This window comes from Erythrolamprus reginae, chromosome 11 (assembly GCF_031021105.1).
Source record: "Erythrolamprus reginae isolate rEryReg1 chromosome 11, rEryReg1.hap1, whole genome shotgun sequence".
In the NCBI taxonomy this organism is placed as follows: domain Eukaryota; kingdom Metazoa; phylum Chordata; class Lepidosauria; order Squamata; family Dipsadidae; genus Erythrolamprus; species Erythrolamprus reginae.
Window position 1 is genome coordinate 34,297,830 of NC_091960.1, and position 22,162 is coordinate 34,319,991.

The 22,162-nt window shown below is 41.3% G+C and overlaps 1 protein-coding gene across 3 annotated transcripts in view; it reads right to left on the minus strand.

Moving 5' to 3' along the window:
• Positions 1-2,563: 2,563 nt before the first annotated feature.
• The window catches only part of WASF2 (WASP family member 2), a 56,651-nt gene continuing 37,052 nt past the window's right edge, over positions 2,564-22,162 (minus strand). For all 3 annotated transcript variants that reach the window (XM_070764673.1, XM_070764674.1, XM_070764675.1), the window contains exons 3-9: positions 19,855-19,989; positions 18,888-19,041; positions 16,380-16,497; positions 13,338-13,468; positions 11,724-11,879; positions 8,270-8,772; positions 2,564-7,222 (exon numbers count right to left, since the gene is read on the minus strand). In XM_070764673.1, coding sequence (XP_070620774.1) covers positions 7,068-7,222; positions 8,270-8,772; positions 11,724-11,879; positions 13,338-13,468; positions 16,380-16,497; positions 18,888-19,041; positions 19,855-19,989 — 1,352 coding nt within the window. In that variant the 3' untranslated portion in view covers positions 2,564-7,067. The remainder of the gene's footprint in view (positions 7,223-8,269; positions 8,773-11,723; positions 11,880-13,337; positions 13,469-16,379; positions 16,498-18,887; positions 19,042-19,854; positions 19,990-22,162) is intronic.

Below are 22,162 nucleotides of genomic sequence, written 5' to 3' on the forward strand. Positions count from 1 at the left end.
CGAGTTGATCACATTATGACCCTCTTTACAACTGTCGTGATTTAACCCCTTAATTGCCAGACTCAATCATGGTTGCGAAGGGAGGGATACCTATGTGGCTGAGGCAGAAAATTGGGTACTTGTAAGTTATTTCCAGGATATGCTCAGTTTCCTATTTGTGGCGTCAATAAGTCTTCTAGGATTTCTACATCTTAAGTTGCATTTGTCTCCAGGTCTAATGAACCTCACTCACTTAAAAATGTATTTGTTTTCTTCTGGCAGCAAAATAAAAAAAAAATCAAAATAGAAAAAAAATCTTCTATGTTTCTATCAGTTAGGTTCTATATCCCTGTGACAATGTGCAAGAATTATTTGACCATATAATTCCTATCAAATTCGTATATAGTGGAGTCCCCCCAATTTTTTTGCATTAAGTTATAACTGTGAGTCGGGAGAGAAAAACTGGATGCTATTGGGTAATTCAACCTCTTTAGGACAAAATGAATACTTTCACATTAAATCATTTCAAAGAAAAGACTATTTTTAAACTATTTTTTATTCGCAAACTCCTTAAAACCCACCTCTGCTGTCAGGCATGGGGGAACTGAAACATCTCCCCCTTGCCCATGTTGTTTTGGTGTTAGATTGATTGTGTGCTTGTTTTTTTAATATTCTGGGTTATTGGTTTTTTTTTTAATGAATTTTTTAGCTTAAAATTGTAATTGGATTGGTGGGTATTGGATTTGTTATTATGTATTGTTTTTACCATTGTTGTGAGCTGCCCTGAGTTTGCGGAGAGGGGCGGCATATAAATCCAATAAATCTAATTTAAATCTAATCTAATCTAACCCACTAAAGGCCAAGATCCCTATTAGAATAGAATAACAGTCGGAAGGGACTTTGGAGGTCTTCTAGTCCAACCCCCTAACACCATTTCAAATGATTAACCAATCTCTTTTTTTTAATGTCCAGTGTTGGAGCATTTACAACTTCTGGAGGTGAATTGTTCCACAGATTAATTGTTCTCACTGTCAGGAAATTTCTCCTTAGTTCTAGGTTACTTCTCCTCTTGATTAGTTCCCATCCATTGCTTCTTGTCCTGCCTTCAAAATGCTTTGGAGAATAGATTTGTCTCCCTCTTCTTTGTGGCAGCCCCTGAGATATTGGAACACTGCCATCATGTCTTCCCTAGTTCTTTTTTCCACTAAACTAGACATACCCAATTCCTATAACTGTTCTTCATGTTTTAGCCTTCAGTCTCCTAAATCATCTTTGCTGCTCTTCTCTGCACTCTTTCTAGAGTCTCCATATATTTTTTTTTACTTTGTGGCGACCCAAATTGTTTGTTTATTTATATTTATATATTTATCCTGCACACCTCCATCTGCCTATGTGATTTTCTAAAATCAAGGATATCAGCCATACAAATGGACTATCTGGAATATATGTCAATATTTCCAAATGTTTTCTTAAGCCGGGGTGAAGGGTTTTGCGGACTGAGGTATGCAGAACCATTAAGCCAGTGTTTCCCAACCGTGGCAACTTGAAGGTATCTGGACTTCAACTCCCAGAATTCCCCAGCCAGCATTTGCAGCAGGTAAAAGGCGACTTTAACAGAAGGTTTGAAAATTAGGAATATTAGCAGGACCAAGTTTTGCAAGGCGATACTAAGGAAAATTACTAATTTGAAAATTAGGAATACAGTGATACCTCGTCTTACAAACGCCTCGTCATACAAACTTTTCGAGATACAAACCCGGAGTTTAAGATTTTTTTGCCTCTTCTTACAAACTATTTTCACCTTACAAACCCACCGCCGCCATTGGGATGCCCCGCCTCCGGACTTCTGTTGCCAGCGAAGCACCCATTTTTGCGCTGGTGGGATTCCCCTGAGGCTTCCCTCCATGGGAAACCCCACCTCTGGACTTCTGTGTTTTTGTGATGCTGCAGGGGAATCCCAGCAGCGCAAAAACAGGCGCTTCGCTGGCAAAAGGGGCGAATTTTGGGCTTGCACACATTAATTGCTTTTCCATTGATTCCTATGGGAAACATTGTTTCATCTTACAAACTTTTCACCTTAACAACCTCGTCCCGGAACCAATTAAGTTTGTAAGACAAAGTATCACTGTATTATTAGCAGGACCACGTTTTGCAAGGCAATACTAAGGAAAATTACTAATTTGAAAATTAGGAATATTAGCAGGACCACGTTTTGCAAGGCGATACTAAGGAAAATTACTAATTTGAAAATTAGGAATATTAGCAGGACCACGTTTTGCAAGGCGATACTAAGTAAGAGGACATTTTTCACTCCTATAGACTGGAACTGTTATCCTGCAGTTCTCGGGCTACACTGAATTTTTCAAGTGAAATTCTCGCCTGTGTTAACAATGGGTAGGGTGAGGGAGAGGTTGTACAAAAAGAACATATGCCTTCAGACTTGTTAGTTGTACACGCACTAGGAAATATAGGCAAGAAACGATGATAATGTGCGAACGGCAGTAACAGATTATAACCAAGCGATAGAAAAGTGACCGATTCACCCAACCCTAAATATAACACAATGGCTAGAAAGGACTTCTCATTTCTTTAAAAGTTTATATAGTAAAAAGTTTTGTTTTAATCACATGTACTTTACAAGGAATCCCTCAAGGAAAGGTAGACAAAACTAAGAGAGATTATAAAAGTAGGTTTTAAAAAAAAGATTTGAATTAAAAACGGCAACTTAGGGACAGTAAAATGAATATGGAGAGGCAAACTCTCCATGAGAGTATGGAAGAGAAGCAACAATTCCAATCTCCGTTGTGCTTCTCCCTCCTCACCTAAGACCTGCCAGGGCACAATTTGGTACGGATCATCAGGCTGCACTGAAACACCTTGACAATCACTGGCCTCTAGCGTGGACATGGTTGATGTCGTTACAGCCCTTTTTGCTTTTGAATTCATCCCAAAAGCCAATTCACACAACGGCTGAGTTTACAGTAAAGCGGACTTTCAGCATATCATGGAATGATCGCTCATTTTCACCAAGTGTGTATGGATACCCTACTGTTGGTTGTTTCCTGATATTCTGGAACATATAACGCTCTTGGTCTCTACTGATAAAACCAACAACTGCGTTCATAACCATTTCCTCCAGTAGTTATTTAAGGTATATCTATTGATCTCTCTCTCTTTTTTTACAAACTGACCATTTAGAGAACTTTGTTAAAACACTTTCTTCGACATTCCATATTTTCATTCAGGTAGGACGTACGATACATTTGAAATTATTACTCTTACATAAATATATTTCATGAAATAAGGCACTTAAAGAAGTCAACTTATTCTACATAATAAACATTGTTAGTTTTTTAAAATCAATTAAAATGAATCATGTTAAAAGGTGCGATAAAGGAAAGAAAAAGTCACATTCTCCCTTTCCACTTTAAAACTCTATTTTAAAAAAAGATACACATCAAGGAATTCAAGCAGAGGAGACCCCCGAGATTCTGTAGTATGAGCAGGCATCCTTCTGCCCAGCTGTGCGATCCAAGAGGCCTATTTTAGGCCTCTCTCTCTGCCCAAACACCTGCTTGACAAAGCTTTGTGACTTCTTGAGATTTTGAAAGGCCCTTCCTCATCATGTGGTCAACTATGGTGGAGAAGGAAAGAAGTCAATCTTCTAAGACTGTAGAATACAGTTTGGACCTAGCATTGGAGAAAAGGCGCTTGGACCCGGTGGCACAATCTACAAATGTATGTATGTATGTACGCACGCACGCACGCACACAAAAAATTAATTTACAAATAAAATGTGATGCAAAAGGAAAAACTAATGGGTGGGCTCTCTGTAGGAATCAAGCAGTAGCACTATTGTTCTAGTGCAGGGGTAGGCAAACTTGTGGACTTCAACTCCCAGAATTCCTGAGCCAATCACGCTAGCTCAGGAATTCTGGGAGTCGAAGTCCACATGTCATAGAAGAGCCATATTTACCTATCCCTGTTCTAGTGGAATGTCTTCTCCACCCTATTCTTCCATTGAACCAAGCAGCTGTTCCTGCTGTTTAGAGGCTGTAAGAAAACCTCAAGTATTCCAACTAACTCAGGGAATGAAACCTGCACAGCATCTTCGGTTAAATTCAATTAACTAACATCTTCAATTAAGTTCTATTAACCATTCTAGCGAGACTAAAGCCATCTTTTGGAGATGAATCAAATCTACTTTGGAGATGAATCCAGATCTTCACACCAAGCATGAATGTCTCAAAGAGACCATTTCATTCGTTCTTATTCAGGGACAAGATCGGTTTAAAACTGGAGCAGTAGGAGAGGCAGTCACTGTCCAGCACCTAAGGATTCCATAGCCTGGATCAAGGTTTCCAATCTTGGCTATTTTAAGACTTGCGGACTTGAGCTCCCAGCATGGCTGGCTGGAGAATTCTGAAAGTTAAAATCCACAAGCCTTAGAGTGGCCAAGTTTGGAAACCCCTGTCCTGGCTGGTAACTGTGGCCCAACCGGCTAGGTGAGTTACTAGACTGGTTTTCTGTTTCTCGAGTTTTTTCAGGGCAGTCCTATTGAACATCATGTTCAATGTAACAACTTATTGTTTCCCAGCAGGGGGTCTCACCTTTTAAAAGTGCAAAAATAATAAAAGCGGTAAAGGGGATTTAAATTGAGAGGAGTTAACTTTTTAGCTTTTTACTAACTGGCGTCTGAATTCAACTCTAGCTTCAGAATGTATGGATATGTTTGAGTAAAACTCCTCTGTTTTAGGTTGTTCGTCAACACCGGTGACCAGCAATTTAAAAGCCGTAAGCGATGAGAGGCATCAGTTGTGAAAAGCTGACAAGATAAATACGCTCTCACTGTAGCACCACTTTCAAACTTTTAGAAGTCAACCTCGGGTCAAACCTGCTTAAAGGTTATGTTAAGAATGCCCATTATCCTTATGCAGCACATTGATTATAAATTGATACAGTCAATCTGCAAAAAAACCCAAAAACCATTTATGGGGATTGCTTGGAAAAAGAGCTATACTAAATACATTTCATTGGCACAGCTACATAGATTTGTAGGCACCATGTCTGGGTAACCGTTCTCTTTCTGAATGCGCACCTGAAAACCTTTTGATGCTCCTGTGGGCTTCTGTTAGGAGAAAGCCATTCACAGAGATTTAGTATGTACAGTCACACAAAGTTAAAAGGTTTGTTGTGTGTGAAACACCAGGCAAATTTTAAAAAACAGACTCCATTTTGTTATTTCATTCCAAGCTAACCATTAGTCTTAGTACTTGAATATTCTGGGTTTCTTATGAGCCTTAAGTTCATTCTTGAAATGAGTGCTTTGAAAGGTTTTATAATTAGTCAGCAAGCTACCCATCAGGCTATTCTTTCAATCAAGATACTCAAAGCTGTTCAGTGGCACAAAGAAAACCGCTAAACTGAAGGCATTTATTCAGGATACTTTAGACTTTCTGCCTACTTCTGAAAAGTTTGGTCCTTCTTCTGGCTAAAGAAAGGCTCTCCTTTACATTTAGGGGGCCAGAAGTTCAAAACTTAAAACAAGGGACTTGGAGTAAAGGTCTGTAAGGATAAAAGCAAGGGGTATAGAATATGTTACAAGGCACATCCTAGTGAGAAAAGGGCGAGAGAGCATATGGCAAAGCAAAGATTTTTCAAACCAATAAATAGGTAGGCACGTTCCCTATTTAAACCATCACTCTGATTAAAATCATAGCATTGTTCCAGTAAGGGGGATGCCTGGATAAAATTAGGGGCCTGCCCTCTGACATTCTGCATACTAGTTCTTGGCTAAGAAAATCCCCCCAAAAAGCTGTTTGAAAAAACAACAACACCGTTTGCTAGAAAGAAGTATCTATATCTAATTCTGGTAGGGCAGAGTTTGTCAATAAACCGCTTTTGTAACTCAAGTTGAGGTCTATAGCAGGGGTCCTCAACCCTGGCAACTTTAAGACTTGTGGACTTCAACTCCCAGAATTCTCCAGCTGTGCTGGCTAGAGAATTCTGGGAATTGAAGTCCACAAGTCTTAAAGTTGCCATGGTTGAGGACCCCTGCTCCTCTATATGGTAGGTTTCAACAATGCTGAAATGACTCCGTGATAATTAAGGAAGGATTAAAGCGAAATAATAAGGAAGACTGGGCATATATTACATATGGCCAAGTTGGTCCATGAAAACTCCCATGTGATATCTAGAGAAGGGTCACTGGCTTTTTAAAAAAAAAAAGAGAGAAAGAGCATTTACAGCTAAGTTGATTCATGTAGGACCTTCTACTGAACTAAGAACCTGAACATATTTTGATCGCCAAGACCACATCCAGTGCTTAAAGCTCTCGTCTTCAAGGCACAGGGAGGAAAATTCTTCCTAATTTTTGCATAGACTAAATTCCATCTTCATTATAAAAACTACAAAACTACATTAAAAAGTGGTACTATGGGTCAAGCAGACAGGATCCACGTTCCCTGACTTATTCTATGATTTAACAGGCATTGAGTGGGGGGGGGGGGGGAGAGATAAAATTGCTTAGAAGATCCTGCTGTGTTACATGGTACAGTGTTTTTAAAACTCCAACCTAAATTAATACATTCCAAATTTAGCATAAATAAACTATCGTTAGGGCTGGTGGGAGTAGAAATTTAAAATTACTCCCTATGTGAGGGACAAAGGAGGTGAATCACCAGCTTACTACAGTGATTCCATAACTGTGGCAAAGGAAGTTAGTATTACTTGCAAGTTGGTTGCCTGTCATCTTAAGCAAGACTTCCTGGGTTGCACCAGGAGTTGCAAATTTAGTCCAAAGAAAATCTTTAACAATATACATATATTTTCATAGTAACCTGAGAATCTGGAAATCTAGGGTTCATTTTCCTTCTCTCTTGGAAGGAGGTATAAGTCCCATCAACTGGGAGGGAAAGCAGTTATTTGGAAGCCTGGAAGATCGATCTTTGGTTATTGGATGAAAAGAGGAAAGGGGGGAAAAAAAGAAAAAAAAAAGGGAAAAAAATGTTTGGCATTCTGGGAAGCGATGGACATTTTTTTCTCCATCTCATCCGCCTCCACCTCCATTTGGGGGATGTGCAGGGGGCTTAGTCGGACCACTCGTCTTCAAACTCTGAGGAATCATCCTCTGAGTCGCTGTATTCTACTGCAATGCGGCGAGAGAGGATGGTTGCCACATCGTTGCCCACAAAGTCTCGCTTCTCTTGTTCACGTTGTTCTTCAACTTTACGGAGCTTGAATCCTGGCGAGGAAAGAAAGACAGACAGACAGAAAGAAGTTAAGTTGCAAGTGCCCACTTCCATATGTTCGTTCTCTCTCTTTCTCTCTGTGTGTATTATTATTATTTTTTATTAAATTTGTATGCCGCCCCTCTCCGTAGACTCAGGGCGGCTCACAACAATAGTGGCAAAACAATGTAATACAATGTAATACAAATCTAATAATTTAAACTAAAAACCCATAATTTAAAAACATGCACAAAACATACATAAACAATATAGGCCTGGGGAAGTTAATACATTAACTTGTTAGCCGCCCCGAGTCTTCGGAGAGGAGCGGCATACAAATCTAAATAAACTAAACTAAACTAAACTAAGTTATTTCAGTTCCCCCATGCTTGACGGCAGAGGTAGGTTTTAATGAGTTTACAAAAGGCAAGGAGGGTGGGGGCAATTCTAATCTCAGGGGGGAGCTGGTTCCAGAGGGTCGGGGACGCCACAGAGAAGGCTCTTCCCCTGGGACCCGCCAGACGATATGGTTTAGTTGACGGGACCCGGAGAACGCCAACTCTGTGGGGTCTAACTGGTTGCTGGGATTCGTGCGGCAGAAGGCGGTCCCTGAGGTAATCTGGTCCGGTGCCATGAAGGGCTTTATAAATCATAACCAACACTTTGAATTGTGACCTGAAACTGATCGGCAACCAATGCAGACTGCAGAATGTTGGTGTGACATGGGCATATTTATGAAAGCCCATGACTGCTCTCGCAGCTGCATTCTGCAAGATCTGAAGTTTCCGAACACTTTTCAAAGGTCGCCCCATGTAGAGAGCATTACAGTAGTCGAACCTCGAGGTGATGAGGGCATGAGTGACTGTGACTTCTTTCTTTCTTTCTTTCTTTCTTTCTTTCTTTCTTTCATTCTTTCATTCTTTCATTCATTCATTCATTCATTCATTCATTCATTCATTCATTCATTCATTCATTCATTCATTGGATTTGTATGCCGCCCCTCTCCGAGGAGCAGAATAGGGCAGTTCACATTCAGGCATCCAAAATGAGAAGAAGCTTACCTTGACAAATGGCAGAAAGCAAGTCACTCCTGGCTTCACTAACAGCAGGCAATGGTGATTTTGCCTTGCAGGGCACCAGATCAGGCTGCTGGTTTGAAGCCTCTGCAATACCCATGCCACCAAAAGATGAAGGAGGTGGGCCAGGGGGAGGGGGAGGAGGGGGAGGGGGTGGCACCCCACCTGCGGGCTGTGGTGGGAGGGGAGAGGGCACAATGATATATTCCGCTGCTGGGGGCGGAGGGGGTGGAGGGGCAGCAAAGTCAGGGTGAGGAGGGAAGGAGGGTGGAGAGGGTGGAGGAGGGATGCCAGCAGCTTGAAAGACAGCAAGTGGAGGGGGTGGAGGAACTCCTTCCATAGGTGGTGGAGGGGGTGGAGCAGGAGGTGGAGCAAAGCCGGGTCTGGTTCCCGGGGATGAGCTAATAGGAGGATCTGGTGGCGGGTGGCTGGGGCTGACCAGGATGGACTTCTTCATCCCTCCAGAAACACTCTGGCTAGGGGGATAGCTGTGGAGAGTGGGAAGAATAGAAAGGGAAAAAAAACATCTGGTGAGTTTTTCAAATTGGATCAAATGCTCTCAGTGGGAAAAGGGCATCTTGACTGTCGGTTTCTCCTGTTTTCTGATATCCCTCACAAGAACTGACTTAAATTCTGTAGTTTAGATTCAAGGTTCCCACATTAGAAACATAGAAACATAGAAGTCTGACGGCAGAAAAAGACCTCATGGTCCATCTAGTCTGCCCTTATACTATTTCCTGTATTTTATCTTAGGATGGATCTATGTTTATCCCAGGCATGTTTAAATTCAGTTACTGTGGATTTATCTACCACGTCCGCTGGAAGTTTGTTCCAAGGATCTACTACTCTTTCAGTAAAATAATATTTTCTAATGTTGCCTTTGATCATTCCCCCAACTAACTTCAGATAGTGTCCCCTTGTTCTTGTGTTCACTTTCCTATTAAAAACACTTCCCTCCTGAACCTTATTTAACCCTTTAACATATTTAAATGTTTCGATCATGTCCCCCCTTTTCCTTCTGCCCTCCAGACTATACAGATTGAGTTCATTAAGTCTTTCCTGATACGTTTTATGCTTAAGACCTTCCACCATTCTTGTAGCCCGTCTTTGGACCCGTTCAATTTTGTCAATATCTTTTTGTAGGTGAGGTCTCCAGAACTGAACACAGTATTATTCCAAATGTGGTCTCACCAGCGCTGTATATAAGGGGATCACAATCTCCCTCTTCCTGCTTGTTCTACCTCTAGCTATGCAGCCAAGCATCCTACTTGCTTTTCCTGCCGCCCGACCACACCGACTTAAATTCTGTAGTTTGGATTCAAGGTCCCCACATTGTGGGAAAAGAATCTAAACGTAACCCACACTCAAATAACCTTGACATGCAATTTTTTTTTTTTAAAAAAAATCAAAGTCAACAAATGCATGTCCCTTCTAATCCCACCTTTATAGAATGCCTGCTTTCTACAATGCTAAACAAATTATAGGCTGAATTCCCAGCATGGCATCTGGTTAATAATGTGCTCGGTGACTGTTGTGGTTAGCTCTGGCCCAGCTCCTGCCCCAAGGACTGTGGATGTGGGGGAGACATCCACATGCTGCAGGACTGTTTTGCCCCCGGTGGAATCTGATGATGAAGGCTCCTCTGACCAAGAAGACATGAGTGACAGGGAGGAGGAGAGTGTGGCAGACAGCTCAGAAGGAGATCAATTATCTAGCTCCTCCTTGGATTCAGAACAAGAGTTAATGATACAGCCACGCATGCGGAGAGCAATGCATAGGCAACAACAACTGAGGGATTATTATCAAAGAAAATGAGGCCACCTGTGGTTGGGTGGGGCTGGGGTCATTAGTGAGGTTGCTATAAATAGCAGCCTGTGGGTTTGGCCATTGTGGAGGATTATCTGATCTTTGTGTTTCGTGACTGCTTTACTGACTTTGACCTTTTGTGTGCTGATTTTTCCCCGCTTTGAAACTAAACCAGAGCAAAGTGTGTTTCACTTTGTGAAAAAAGAAGGACTGTGAATTGCCTCACAGCTGCAAGCTAAGTATCACAGAACTGATAAGGAACTTGTACAAATTACCAGTTTGTTTGGAGGCGAGGGCTCTTTGCTACACCAAAAGAGGGCTTAGTTTAAGTGAATTTTCATTATAAAGAACATTGTTTTGATTTTTCAAACGTGTGTGTGTGTGTCTGAAATTTGTACCTGTGAATTTTGGGGAGGATTCTACCAGAGAGCTCAACAGAACCCTTTTTTTTGGCCCTTGTGAAGCTCCCTGCCTTACTTAATTTTATACTTCATGTTCAAATGAAAAGAATCTTGAAAAACCTAAAAAGGACACATTTGGGGCTACATTGGCAGCACATTGGCCCTTAAAAATTAAGAGCTAACTTTGCAACAAGCAAAGCACCAAGTATTTTCAGTATGCTTCTAGGCCAGATATCCTTATGGGGTGGTGGGGAGAGAGAATAACAGTCCAATGCTTTGCTTGCTTTCTGATACAAGCCTATTTAGTAATTGATGCTAGTCATTATGACATGCTCTTCGTATTTAATATGGTCTCCATATTCCAAATGCGGCCATATTTCAAAAGGCACAAAGGTATCCAGATACAGCCACTTTCGTTTCAATAAAATTCTTAACCCTACATATTTATTTCATATCTTTTACAAGCCAGAACTTGTTTCCCTTTTAATTAAAGCACTTCCCAATATGGAATTAACACCGTTCCCCTTTAATTTGTAATTATGGTAAGATCACCCACACTATAAACAATTGAATGTTTTTAGGAAGGAAAAAAAATGCTGTAAAAGCCATCATAACAAGAGTTGCAAAGGAAACAAAAGCATAGAAGGGCAACCGCTTATTTTAGCATAATTCTGACCCCTCACATCCTGGACACAAACTGTTTCAACTCCCACCCTCAAAACGTTGCTACAGAGCACTGCACACCAAGACAACTAGACACAAGAACAGTTTTTTCCCGAACGCCATCACTCTACTAAACAAATAATTCCCTCAACACTGTCAGACTTTCTACTAAATCTGCACTTCTATTCTACTAGTTTTTCTCATCATTCCTATCACCCATTTCCTCCCATGTTGACTGTATGACTGTAACTTGTTGCTTATATCCTAAGATTTTTATTAATATTGCTTCTTCATTGCTTATTTGACCCCTATGACCATCATTAAGTGTCGTACATGATTCTTGACAAATGTATATTTTATTTTATGTACGCTGAGAGCATATGCACCAAGACAAATTCCTTCTGTGTCCAATCACACTTGGCCGATAAAAATTCTATTCTATTTTAAGTACTGCTTGCCAAATACCTTCTGACAAGTTCCAACTATTGACCTCACTAACGGACAGGCTCTTTAAGGTCCGGTCTGAATTGTCTGGACGGCGAGTGAGCCTTCATGCGATACATACTTACCTAAATTCTGCTGGTGGTGGCGGAAGGCTCTCATCGAACAATGGAGGAGGTGATGGTGAAACAGATTCTGGCTGGGGAGGGGGTGGATAGTAGGTAGCGTCAACACTCTCATTGGAGCCAATGCTACCGTTCTGATACACCATGTTAGGGGGGTACCTAAAACCACAAAAGTACAGTTGTGAGCAAAATGGTCCCCTCCACCAAGAGTTCACAGGAGCTTCAAAGGTACAAGGCTTATAGCAGTGTTTCCCAACCTTGGCAACTTGAAGATATCTGGACTTCAACTCCCAGAATTCCCCAGCCAGCATTTGCTGGCTGGGGAATTATGGGAGTTGAAGTCCAGATATCTTCAAGTTGCCACGGTTGGGAAACACTGGCTTATAGCACATGGAAAATGTATCAATGGTAGTAAGTTGGCTAGACTTTTATATCGATACAGGTAGTTCTCAACTTGCAACAGTTCGTTTAATGACCATTCAAAGCTACAACGGCACTGAAAAAAGTGACCCAGGGCCATTTTTCATGCGGACGACCACTGCATCCCCCTGGTTATGTGATTAAAATTCAAATGATTGGCAGCTGGTTCATATTTACAACAGGTTGCCATGTCCTGGGGTCATTTGGGCTTTCGTGCCCCCCTTTTGCCACTTTCTGAAAAGCAAAGTCAACTCCATGGCTACAATTTATCTGTCTGTCTGTCTGTCTGTCTGTCTGTCTGTCTGTCTGTCTGTCTGTCTGTCTGTCTGTCTGTCTGTCTGTCTGTCTGTCTGTCTGTCTGTCTATCTATCTATCTATCTATCTATCTATCTATCTATCTATCTATCAGATTTGTATGCCACCCCTCTCCGCAGACTCGGGGCGGCTAACAGCAATAATAATACAATGTAAACAAATCTAATATTTAAGTTAATTTAAAACCCCAATTTAGAAACCAATCATACATACTAACATACCATGCATAAATTTTATAAGCCTAAGGGGAGGGAAAGTCTCAATTCCCCCATGCCTGATGACAGAGGTGGGTTTTAAGGAGCTTACGAAAGGCAAGGAGGGTGGGGGCAACTCTGATATCTGGGGGGAGTTAGTTCCAAAGAGTCGGGGCCGCCACAGAGAAGGCTCTTCCCCGGGGTCCCACCAAATGACATTGTTTAGTTGACGGGACCCGGAGAAGACCCACTCTGTGGGACCTAACTGGTCGCTGGGATTTGTGCGGCAGAAGGCGGTCCCGGAGATATTCTGGTCCGGTGCCATGAAGGGCTTTATAGGTCATAATCAACACTTTGAATTGTGACCGGAAACTGATCGGCAACCAATGCAGACTGCGGAGTGTTGGTGTAATATGGGCCTTTTTGGGAAAGCCCATGACTGCTCTCGCAGCTGCATTCTGCACGATCGGAAGTTTCCGAACACTTTTCTAAGGTCGCCCCATGTAGAGAGCGTTACAGTAGTCGAGCCTCGAGGTGATGAGGGCATGAGTGACTGTGAGCAGTGACTCCCGGTCCAAATAGGGCCGCAACTGGTGCACCAGGCGAACCTGGGCAAACGCCCCCCTCGCCACAGCTGAGAGATGTCTCTCTAATGTGAGCTGTGGATAAATTACAGTTTATCTCTTACCCTCCTGGTCCTTGTTTTTCCCTTTTGTCGACAAACTCTTGACCCATTTTCATTCTTTCCCATTCTTCTTTTCTGCTCTTTATCTTGCGAGGATTGATATTTCCTCTGTTAGGATTATCCTTCTTTTCTTTCTATAAAACAAATAAATGGGAAGCAATTGTAGGTGCCATTAGCCCTTTAAGCTCGTCATCAGCGAAGAAAGGTATCTGAATGAAATTGTACATAATAAGGGCCGTGTTCTCTCACTAGATCTAGCTTCAATTCTGTTTTATTGATTGAATTTGTATCCTGCCCAGCTCCATGATAAGTGACTCTGGGCAGCTTACACCTATCCAATAGCACAAGTATTTAATAGATCTTAGTCACCAATATTTTATTGGAGGTATATGTTTGTAAATAGGAGTCCACAAATGAGTGAAAATAATATGCATCTATACAAAAGAGACCAGTAAGATATTCTTCAAAAATCCAATCACAGGATCACATCTTGCCTCCTATAAGCAGATGCCCAAATGTAAAAACACAAAGAAATAAGAACTGGGTTGGGTTTTTGTTTTGTTTTGCTATAAGCAACTGCTACAGAACAGTCCCTGATGTCAACACTGCTAAATCAAACCTTAATTTAATGGTTCAGAATTTCTACAAATTAATTGCACAAGGTTGGCTGGCACTAAGTAAGGCAATTTTTTTCTTAAGAAAGCCTAAAAGGAAGCTACTAAAGGGATAATGGGGATGGAAAAAACTTCTTAGAAACTACAAATTTCATATATAACTACTTGGCTTTTCACCATGTGTTATTAGAACTAAATTTCTATCAATTTTACTCATCCTCAAATAAAAATGCAGATAAGGGTATAGGAAAATGACATTTAGATAAAGCTTGTTTTACAATTTCCCAAGTGATTCATTTCAATTGAAAATACAGTGATACCTCATCTTACAAACGCCTCATCATACAAACTTTTTGAGATACAAACCTGGGGTTTAAGATTTTTTTGCCTCTTCTTACAAACTATTTTCATCTTACAAACCCACTGCCACCACTGGAATGCCCCGCCTCCGGACTTCCGTTGCCAGCGAAGCGCCCATTTTTGCACTGCTGGAATTCCCCTGAGGCTCCCCTCCATGGGAAACCCCACCTCCGGACTTCCGTGTTTTTGTGGTGCTGCAGGGGAATCCCAGCAGGGGAATCCCAGTAGCGCAAAAACAGGCGCTTCGCTGGCAACGGAAGTCCGGAGGTGGGGTTTCCTAGCGAGAGGAGCCTCAGTGAAATCGCAGCATCGCAAAAACACAGAGGTCCGGAGGTGGGGTTTTGAGAACTTCGGTGTTTTTGCGATGCTGTGATTTCACTGATACTCCCTTCACTGGGAAACTCCACCTCCGGACTTCCGTTGCCAGCAAAGTGCTCATTTTTGCGATGCTGGGATTCCCCTGCTGGGATTCCCCTGCAGCATCACAAAAACACGGAAGTCTGGAGGTGGGGTTTCCCATGGAGGGGAGCCTCAGGGGAATCCCAGCAGCGGAAAAACGGGCGCTTCGGCTGGCAAAAGGGGTGAATTTTGGGCTTGCACGCATTAATCGCTTTTCCATTGATTCCTATGGGAAACATTGTTTCGTCTTACAAACTTTTCACCTTAAGAACCTCGTCCCGGAACCAATTAAGTTTGTAAGACAAGGTATCACTGTATTCCAAAAATGAGATGTCATTTTGCAACATCTTGATCCGGAAATACATATCAGGTAACATAATCCACATTAGGAACTCCCAACTTTGCTCAATTGCAGGTTTAAGTGTACAAATAATTATATCATTGGAGATTCAATAGATATTAATTATTATTATCATCATATTATACAATATAAATTATTCTGTTACAAAAATTTATTCAGGATAGGCATTATTTTAAGCCCGCAGAGTTCCCTTCTAACAATTATTGAAAACACAGTGCTAACTATCTTCCTGGCTTACAGCATTTATTTTTATTCCTATTCCTTCCACAGTAGTTTTTCCTGCCCCGTCCTTGCAGGCTTGTTTTCATTCCTACGCCCTTTGAAAAAGGCTTTTTCAGCCCTAACCAGGGGATTAAAATAATGTGTTGAAGCTGAACAGACTGGGATGCTAGCCAGATGAATACCTGGTGGGTAGATTTTTTTCTTTATTTACCTCCCCCAAAACTAAGGCGCATCTTATACTATGGTGTGTCTTATACTCCAAAAAATACAGTAAGTATGGCCTTGTAACAGAATACAGTGATACCTCGTCTTACAAACGCCTCGTCATACAAACTTTTCGAGATACAAACCCGGGGTTTAAGGGTTTTTTTGCCTCTTCTTACAAACTATTTTCACCTTACAAACCCACCACCACCGCTGGGATGCCCCGCCTCCGGACTTCCGTTGCCAGCAAACCACCCGTTTTTGTGCTGCTGGGATTCCCCTGAGACTCCCCTCCATGGGAAACACCACCTCTGGACTTCCGTGTTTTTGTGATGCTGCAGAGGAATCCCAGCAGTGCAAAAACAGGTGCTTTGCTGGCAACGGAACTCCGGAGGTGGGGTTTCCCAGCGAGGGGAGCCTCAGTGAAATCGCAGCATCGCAAAAACACAGAGGTCCGGAGGTGGGGCTTCCCATGGAGGGGAGCCTCAGGGGAATCCCAGCAGTGCAAAAACGGGCATTTCGGCTGGCAAAAGGGGTGAATTTTGGGCTTGCACGCATTAATCGCTTTTCCATTGATTCCTATGGGAAACATTGTTTCGTCTTACGAACTTTTTCCCTTAAGAACCTCGTCCCGGAACCAATTAAGTTTGTAAGACAAGGTATCACTGTACATGGCACTAGAGCAGAAGCACATATAATGCCTAAAAGAAGTTGACTGAAGTCTCTCCCCCTGCCAAAAAATAAAACCAGCCTTTGATTGGTTGTCCGTATCCACCATTACCAAGGGTTGCCTGCAGCCAGACAATGGAAGTCTTCTACGTTTTCCTTTGCTTAAAGGTAAAACGAAACGAACCCTCATAATCAAAATGGTAGCACACAGCTCACCCTATGCTTCCGTCTCTCTTTCATAATATCCTTGGTATCTTGCACCGTTTTCTCCTTCCAAAGTTGAAAGAAATACGATGGATCTGTGTAGAATTTAAGTGCTTCTTTATCATCGTCCCTAGGAGAGAGGATATCCATACAGAATGAGATGGTTATGCGTGGGTGCACCCAACAACCAAATAAGAAACAGAGATAATAAGGGGAAGTGACGCCTTCTCTTAACAATAAAGTTCTTCCTTTAAGGTAAACAAAAAAGGTGTAAAATTTAGCCAAGACTTCGACATGCAAAAGGCAACGTTTTGTGATAGCATGGACAATATATACACATCTGGCAATGTGTGTGGGGGGCGGGGAGCAGTCATCTCAAAAAAGACAGCTGCCTCCAGCTATCTGCAATTACATTTTCCTCCCGGAATAAGGTATTAATAGATATGGATTGAGGAAGTATTTACAGTGTTCCCTCGATTTTCGCGGGGGATGCGTTCCGAGACCGCCCGCGAAAGTTGAATTTCCACAAAGTAGAGATGCGGAAGTAAATACACTATTTTTGGCTATGAACAGTATCCCAAACCTTCCCTTAACACTTTAAAACCCTAAATTGCAATTTCCCATTCCCTTAGCAACCATTTAGATTATTATTCACCATGTTTATTTATTAAAGTTTATTTTAAAAAATATTTATTAAAGGCAGATGAAAGTTTGGTGATGACATATGATGCCATTGGTCGAGAAAAATCGTGGTATAGGGGAAAAACCCGCGAAGTATTTTTTAATTAATATTTTTGAAAAACCATGGTATAGACTTTTCGCAAAATTCGAACCCGCAAAAATCGAGGGAACACTGTATATTCCTTACGTTCAAGTAATTTTCAGTCACAATATTCTTAGTTATTTTATTTTACTTTACAAGAGGACATTCAATGATAAAACAATAGGGCAAAATCTAACAGTAAGCAGAGAAACTAGTTTCGCCACCACATTCTATGCTAGAATTTTATCAGCATCACATTTGAGGATCCAACAATTACATTTCCCAGATAATTAGTTTGCGAGTTGTTCCAGCAATCCTATCAAATCTATGTACTTTTAATTGCAAAAAGTTAAATAGGAACGCAGCATTAAATAACATTCACAGAAGCAGCATTGTATATTAGGCTGGCCACAGAGTATAATACAATATTATTAAAATAAAACAACTATAAATTGGCCTAACAGGCTATTTTGTGTTTGTTAATCTACAAGGCTGATTTTGGGTTGTCCAACAAACTAAAGTTAAAGAAGGTAGTTCTTTAAATGCAAATACAGATACCAGTCAAATTATTTACATCATGCACAAAAGACTGTATTTTTCTTCCGCTTAACCAATTAAAATGACATTTCTACAATTAAGCAACTTTAAATTTTAAATTTTTAGTGTCATCAACAAATATTTGTCTCTAAATCCTCCTTTTATCAATTTGTATCATGGCAACCATCACCACTTCCGCTTTTCTGTTTTCTCTATCAACTCTTCAAAAAGTCAAAAAATATTTAAACCAAATTTAAACCTAAAACAGATTTGATGCCATTCAGGAGTGAAATTCAAGAGGTTCCGACAGGTTCTGGAGAACCGGTAGCGGAAATTTTGAATAGTTTGGAGAACCGGCAAATACCACCTCTGGCTGGCCCCAGCATGGGGTGGGAATTAGGAGTTAGCAATATCCTTCAATTCAATTCAATTCAATTCATTAGATTTGTATGCCGCCCCTCTCCGAAGACTCGGGGCGGCTCACAACAGTAATAAAAACAGTATAACAATGGAACAAATCTAATAATAAAATATATAAAAACCTCAACAATTAAAAACCATACAGCACATACACATCAAACATGAAATATAATAAGCCTGGGGGAGATGTCTTAGTTCGCCCATGCCTGGCGATATAGGTGGGTCTTAAGTAACTTGCGAAAGGCAAGGAGGGTAGGGGCCATTCTAATCTCTGGGGGGGGGAGTTGATTCCAGGGGGCCACCACAGAGAAGGCTCTTCCCTTGGGGCCCGCCAAACGACATTGTTTGGTCGACGGGACCCAGAGAAGGCCAACTCTGTGGGACCTTATCGGCCGCTGGGATTCGTGCGGTAGAAGGCGGTTCCGAGAGGATTCTGGTCCACTGCCATGTAGGGCTTTAAAGGTCATTACCAACACTTTGAATTGTGACCGGAAACTGATCGGCAGCCAATGTAGGCCACGGAGTGTTGCAGAAACGTGGGCGAATCTAGGGAGCCCCACGATGGCTCTCGCGGCCGCATTCTGCACGATCTGAAGTTTCCGAACACTTTTCAAGGGTAGCCCCATGTAGAGAGCATTGCAGTAATTGCAGCATTGCAGTATCCTTCCTCTGCTATGCCCACCAAGCCCACAGAACCAGTAGGGGAAAATTTTGAATGTCACCCCTGTGCCATTCCACGTGTTTTAGAGAAGGAGGTTTAAAGCAAGATTATTACATTTCTCTTGGATATGTTATGTTACCTGTATGAGGACAGAATGTTAAGAGGTGGAGGTTTATTACAGGTGTTGTATGTATCAAGGACGGGCAGAGGGGCAGACTCTCTCTCAAAGAGCTTTTGGTCCTGAGCTGTGGAACTCTTGAAGGCTTTCCTGGTGTTAATGCCTTGTAAGGACACTAGGGAGAAAAAGAAACGGGAAAGAAAATAGCCATTTGAAACACAAGCTAATATTTTTACGAATGGAAACGTTTTGCCACAACTCCAAAAAATCTTTCTGATGTTGTTTCTAAAAGAGAATTGTCCAAAAGCCAGCAGAAAAGGAATACTTAACCAAAGAACCCAAACTGCTATGGAATTAGTTATTTTGTTCAAAGTAAACTACTACATAGAGATAGAAACATAGAAACATAGCAGTCTGACGTCAGAAAAAGACCTCATGGTCCATCTAGTCTGCCCTTATACTATTTTCTGTATTTTATCTTAGGATGGATATATGTTTATCCCAGGCATGTTTAAATTCAGTTACTGTGGATTTATCTACCACGTCTGCTGGAAGTTTGTTCCAAGGATCTACTACTCTTTCAGTAAAATAATATTTTCTCACGTTGCTTTTGATCGTTCCCCCAACTAACTTCAGATTGTGTCCCCTTGTTCTTGTGTTCACTTTCCTATTAAAAACACTTCCCTCCTGGACCTTATTTAACCCTTTAACATGTTTAAATGTTTCGATCATGTCCCCCCTTTTCCTTCTGTCCTCCAGACTCTACAGATTGAGTTCATGAAGTCTTTCCTGATAGGTTTTATGCTTAAGACCTTCCACCATTCTTGTAGGGTACCACTTTTATACAAGAATCTCTTGGCCAAGCATGATGGATCAGCTGAGACTGTTGGGTGAGATTCAAGGTGGTTTTCCAAAGCTTCAAGAGGGGGAAAAAGCTTTTGCTGCACTTCTGAATTGTAAAGTTCTAAAAATATAATGTTTTACATACCTTCTTCCTCCTTGGGATCCAACTGAGTAACTTTCACCTGAAGGCGATCAACTCTCTCCCCTAAAGAGTTGACTCTAAAGCCAAATGTGGTTGCTTGTGTAGACAGTTCTCCAAATATGTCCTCTGCAAATTTACCTGAAAAAGTTAAAAACAAAAACAAAACCATGTAGACTGGAATGCTGGCAACAATTTCCCAGAAAAATAGCAACAGTAAAATTACTTTCATACAACTGCCAAAAAAACAAACCAAAACACCAAACAACCCTAAATGTGTGGCCAGTTAGTCACAAGTTGACCTCAATAAAACGAGTCTTTGATTTAGCATACGTATAATTACGTATTTTTGTTGCTCTTACTCACAGGATGCTGTTATAGAAAAGCAGTATATTTTCCTTCAAAGCTAGAACAAGAGTAAAAAAAAAGAGGCTTCATAGAAACATTGAACATACATATGGCAATTCCATAAGTTAAGCTTATTTATGGCCTAAAAACTAATAAAGCATAAAACACAATACTTGAAAGCACAAGAAAAGCAAATCCGAAACAAACAGTAATGAGATGCCAATTGCCTTGGGCAAGCTATAGCTGCTGCTATAAATTGACAAGAACATCTTTCAAAATAAATGAAGGAACCGATACGGAATTGATAGAGACTTATTAAACAGTAAGTAAGTAATCAAACTGCAGCGTCACAGCCAAGCAGCTACTTAGAATAAAAAAAATAAGATTCTCACCATCCTAATAATCAGATTTACCGGTGGGATAAAACAAGTTAGATTAGAGCAATCTTGGGAAGTGGAAATGTTTATTTTCTGCCATTTATTACAGTGGGGATTCTCTAAACCTCCTCCCATTTTGCCTGTTCGTGCAATATACAAGTTCCTTCTGGTTTTCCTTATAAAGAGGCAATGCAGAGCTATTCCACACTAGTAATACAGTGATACCTCATCTTACAAATGCCTCGTCATATAAACTTTTCGAGATACAAACCCGAGGTTTAAGATTTTTTTTGCCTCTTCTTACAAACTATTTTCACCTTACAAACCCACTGCCGCCGCTGGGATGCCCCGCCTCCAGACTTCCGTTGCCGGCAAAACACCCGTTTTTGCGTTACTGGGATTCCCCTGAGGCTCCCCTCCATGGGAAACCCCACCTCCGGACTTCCGTGTTTTTGTGATGCTGCAGGGGAATCCCTGCAGTGCAAAAAACGGGCGCTTCACTGGCAATGGAAGTCCGGAGGTGGGGTTTCCCAGCGAGAGGAGCCTCAGTGAAATCGCAGCATCGCAAAAACACAGAAGTCTGGAGATGGGGTTTCCCATGGAGGGGAGCCTCAGGGGAATCCCAGCAGCGCAAAAACAGGCGCTTCGGCTGGCAAAAGGGGTGAGTTTTGGGCTTGCACGCATTAATTGATTTTCCATTGATTCCTATGGGAAACATTGTTTCGTCTTACAAACTGTTCACCTTAAGAACCTCGTCCCGGAACCAATTAAGTTTGTAAGACAAGGTATCACTGTAATCAGATTTACTGGTGGGATAAAACAAGTTAGATTACAGCAATCTTGGAAAGTGGAAATGTTTATTTTCTGCCATTTATTAAAGTGGGGATTCTCTAAACCTCCTCCCATTTTGCCTGTTCGTGCAATATACAAGTTCCTTCCGGTTTTCCTGATAAAGAGGCAATGCAGAGCTATTCCACACTAGTAATACTTTGAAACCCACCATTCTATTTCCTAAGAAGGCTATTACACATTCCGTGGGTCTTTTTAGCTTGCAATATTTTCTGCGGGATAAAGGACTCTATTCCACTGTCTTCTGGAAGCTCTAAAAGACTGACTTCATTATATGACGCCCAGAGGAGGTCCCATCGCTCAGCTTTCCTTCACACTGGGCACAAAGTCATTTATTACTTGCAGGTGACAGCACCAGAACACAAAGCAAGGTACATTCAAGGTTGAAAATAATAATGCTATATGAGAGATTTAATGTTCCTACTAAATCAAACAAAAAGGTCTGGAAAAGAAACTTCACGGGGAGCAGATATTAAAAACATTTTAAATAAATAATTAAAACAAATTAAATTCTGCAGGCAAACATATGGAACACCTGAAGTTTCCCTGAGAAGTCCTCAGCAGTGTTCAACAATTTTGAAATGCCAAGAAAACGAAGAAAACCATTTAGTATTTATTCAATTATATTGATGGATTCCTTGTTTTCATAAAGACAAGAGATTACACAGATCCCAAGTGTGTGGCACTAGGAAACGGAATGGGACAACTCACCACGGCCAACTGCAGGATAATATAACTAT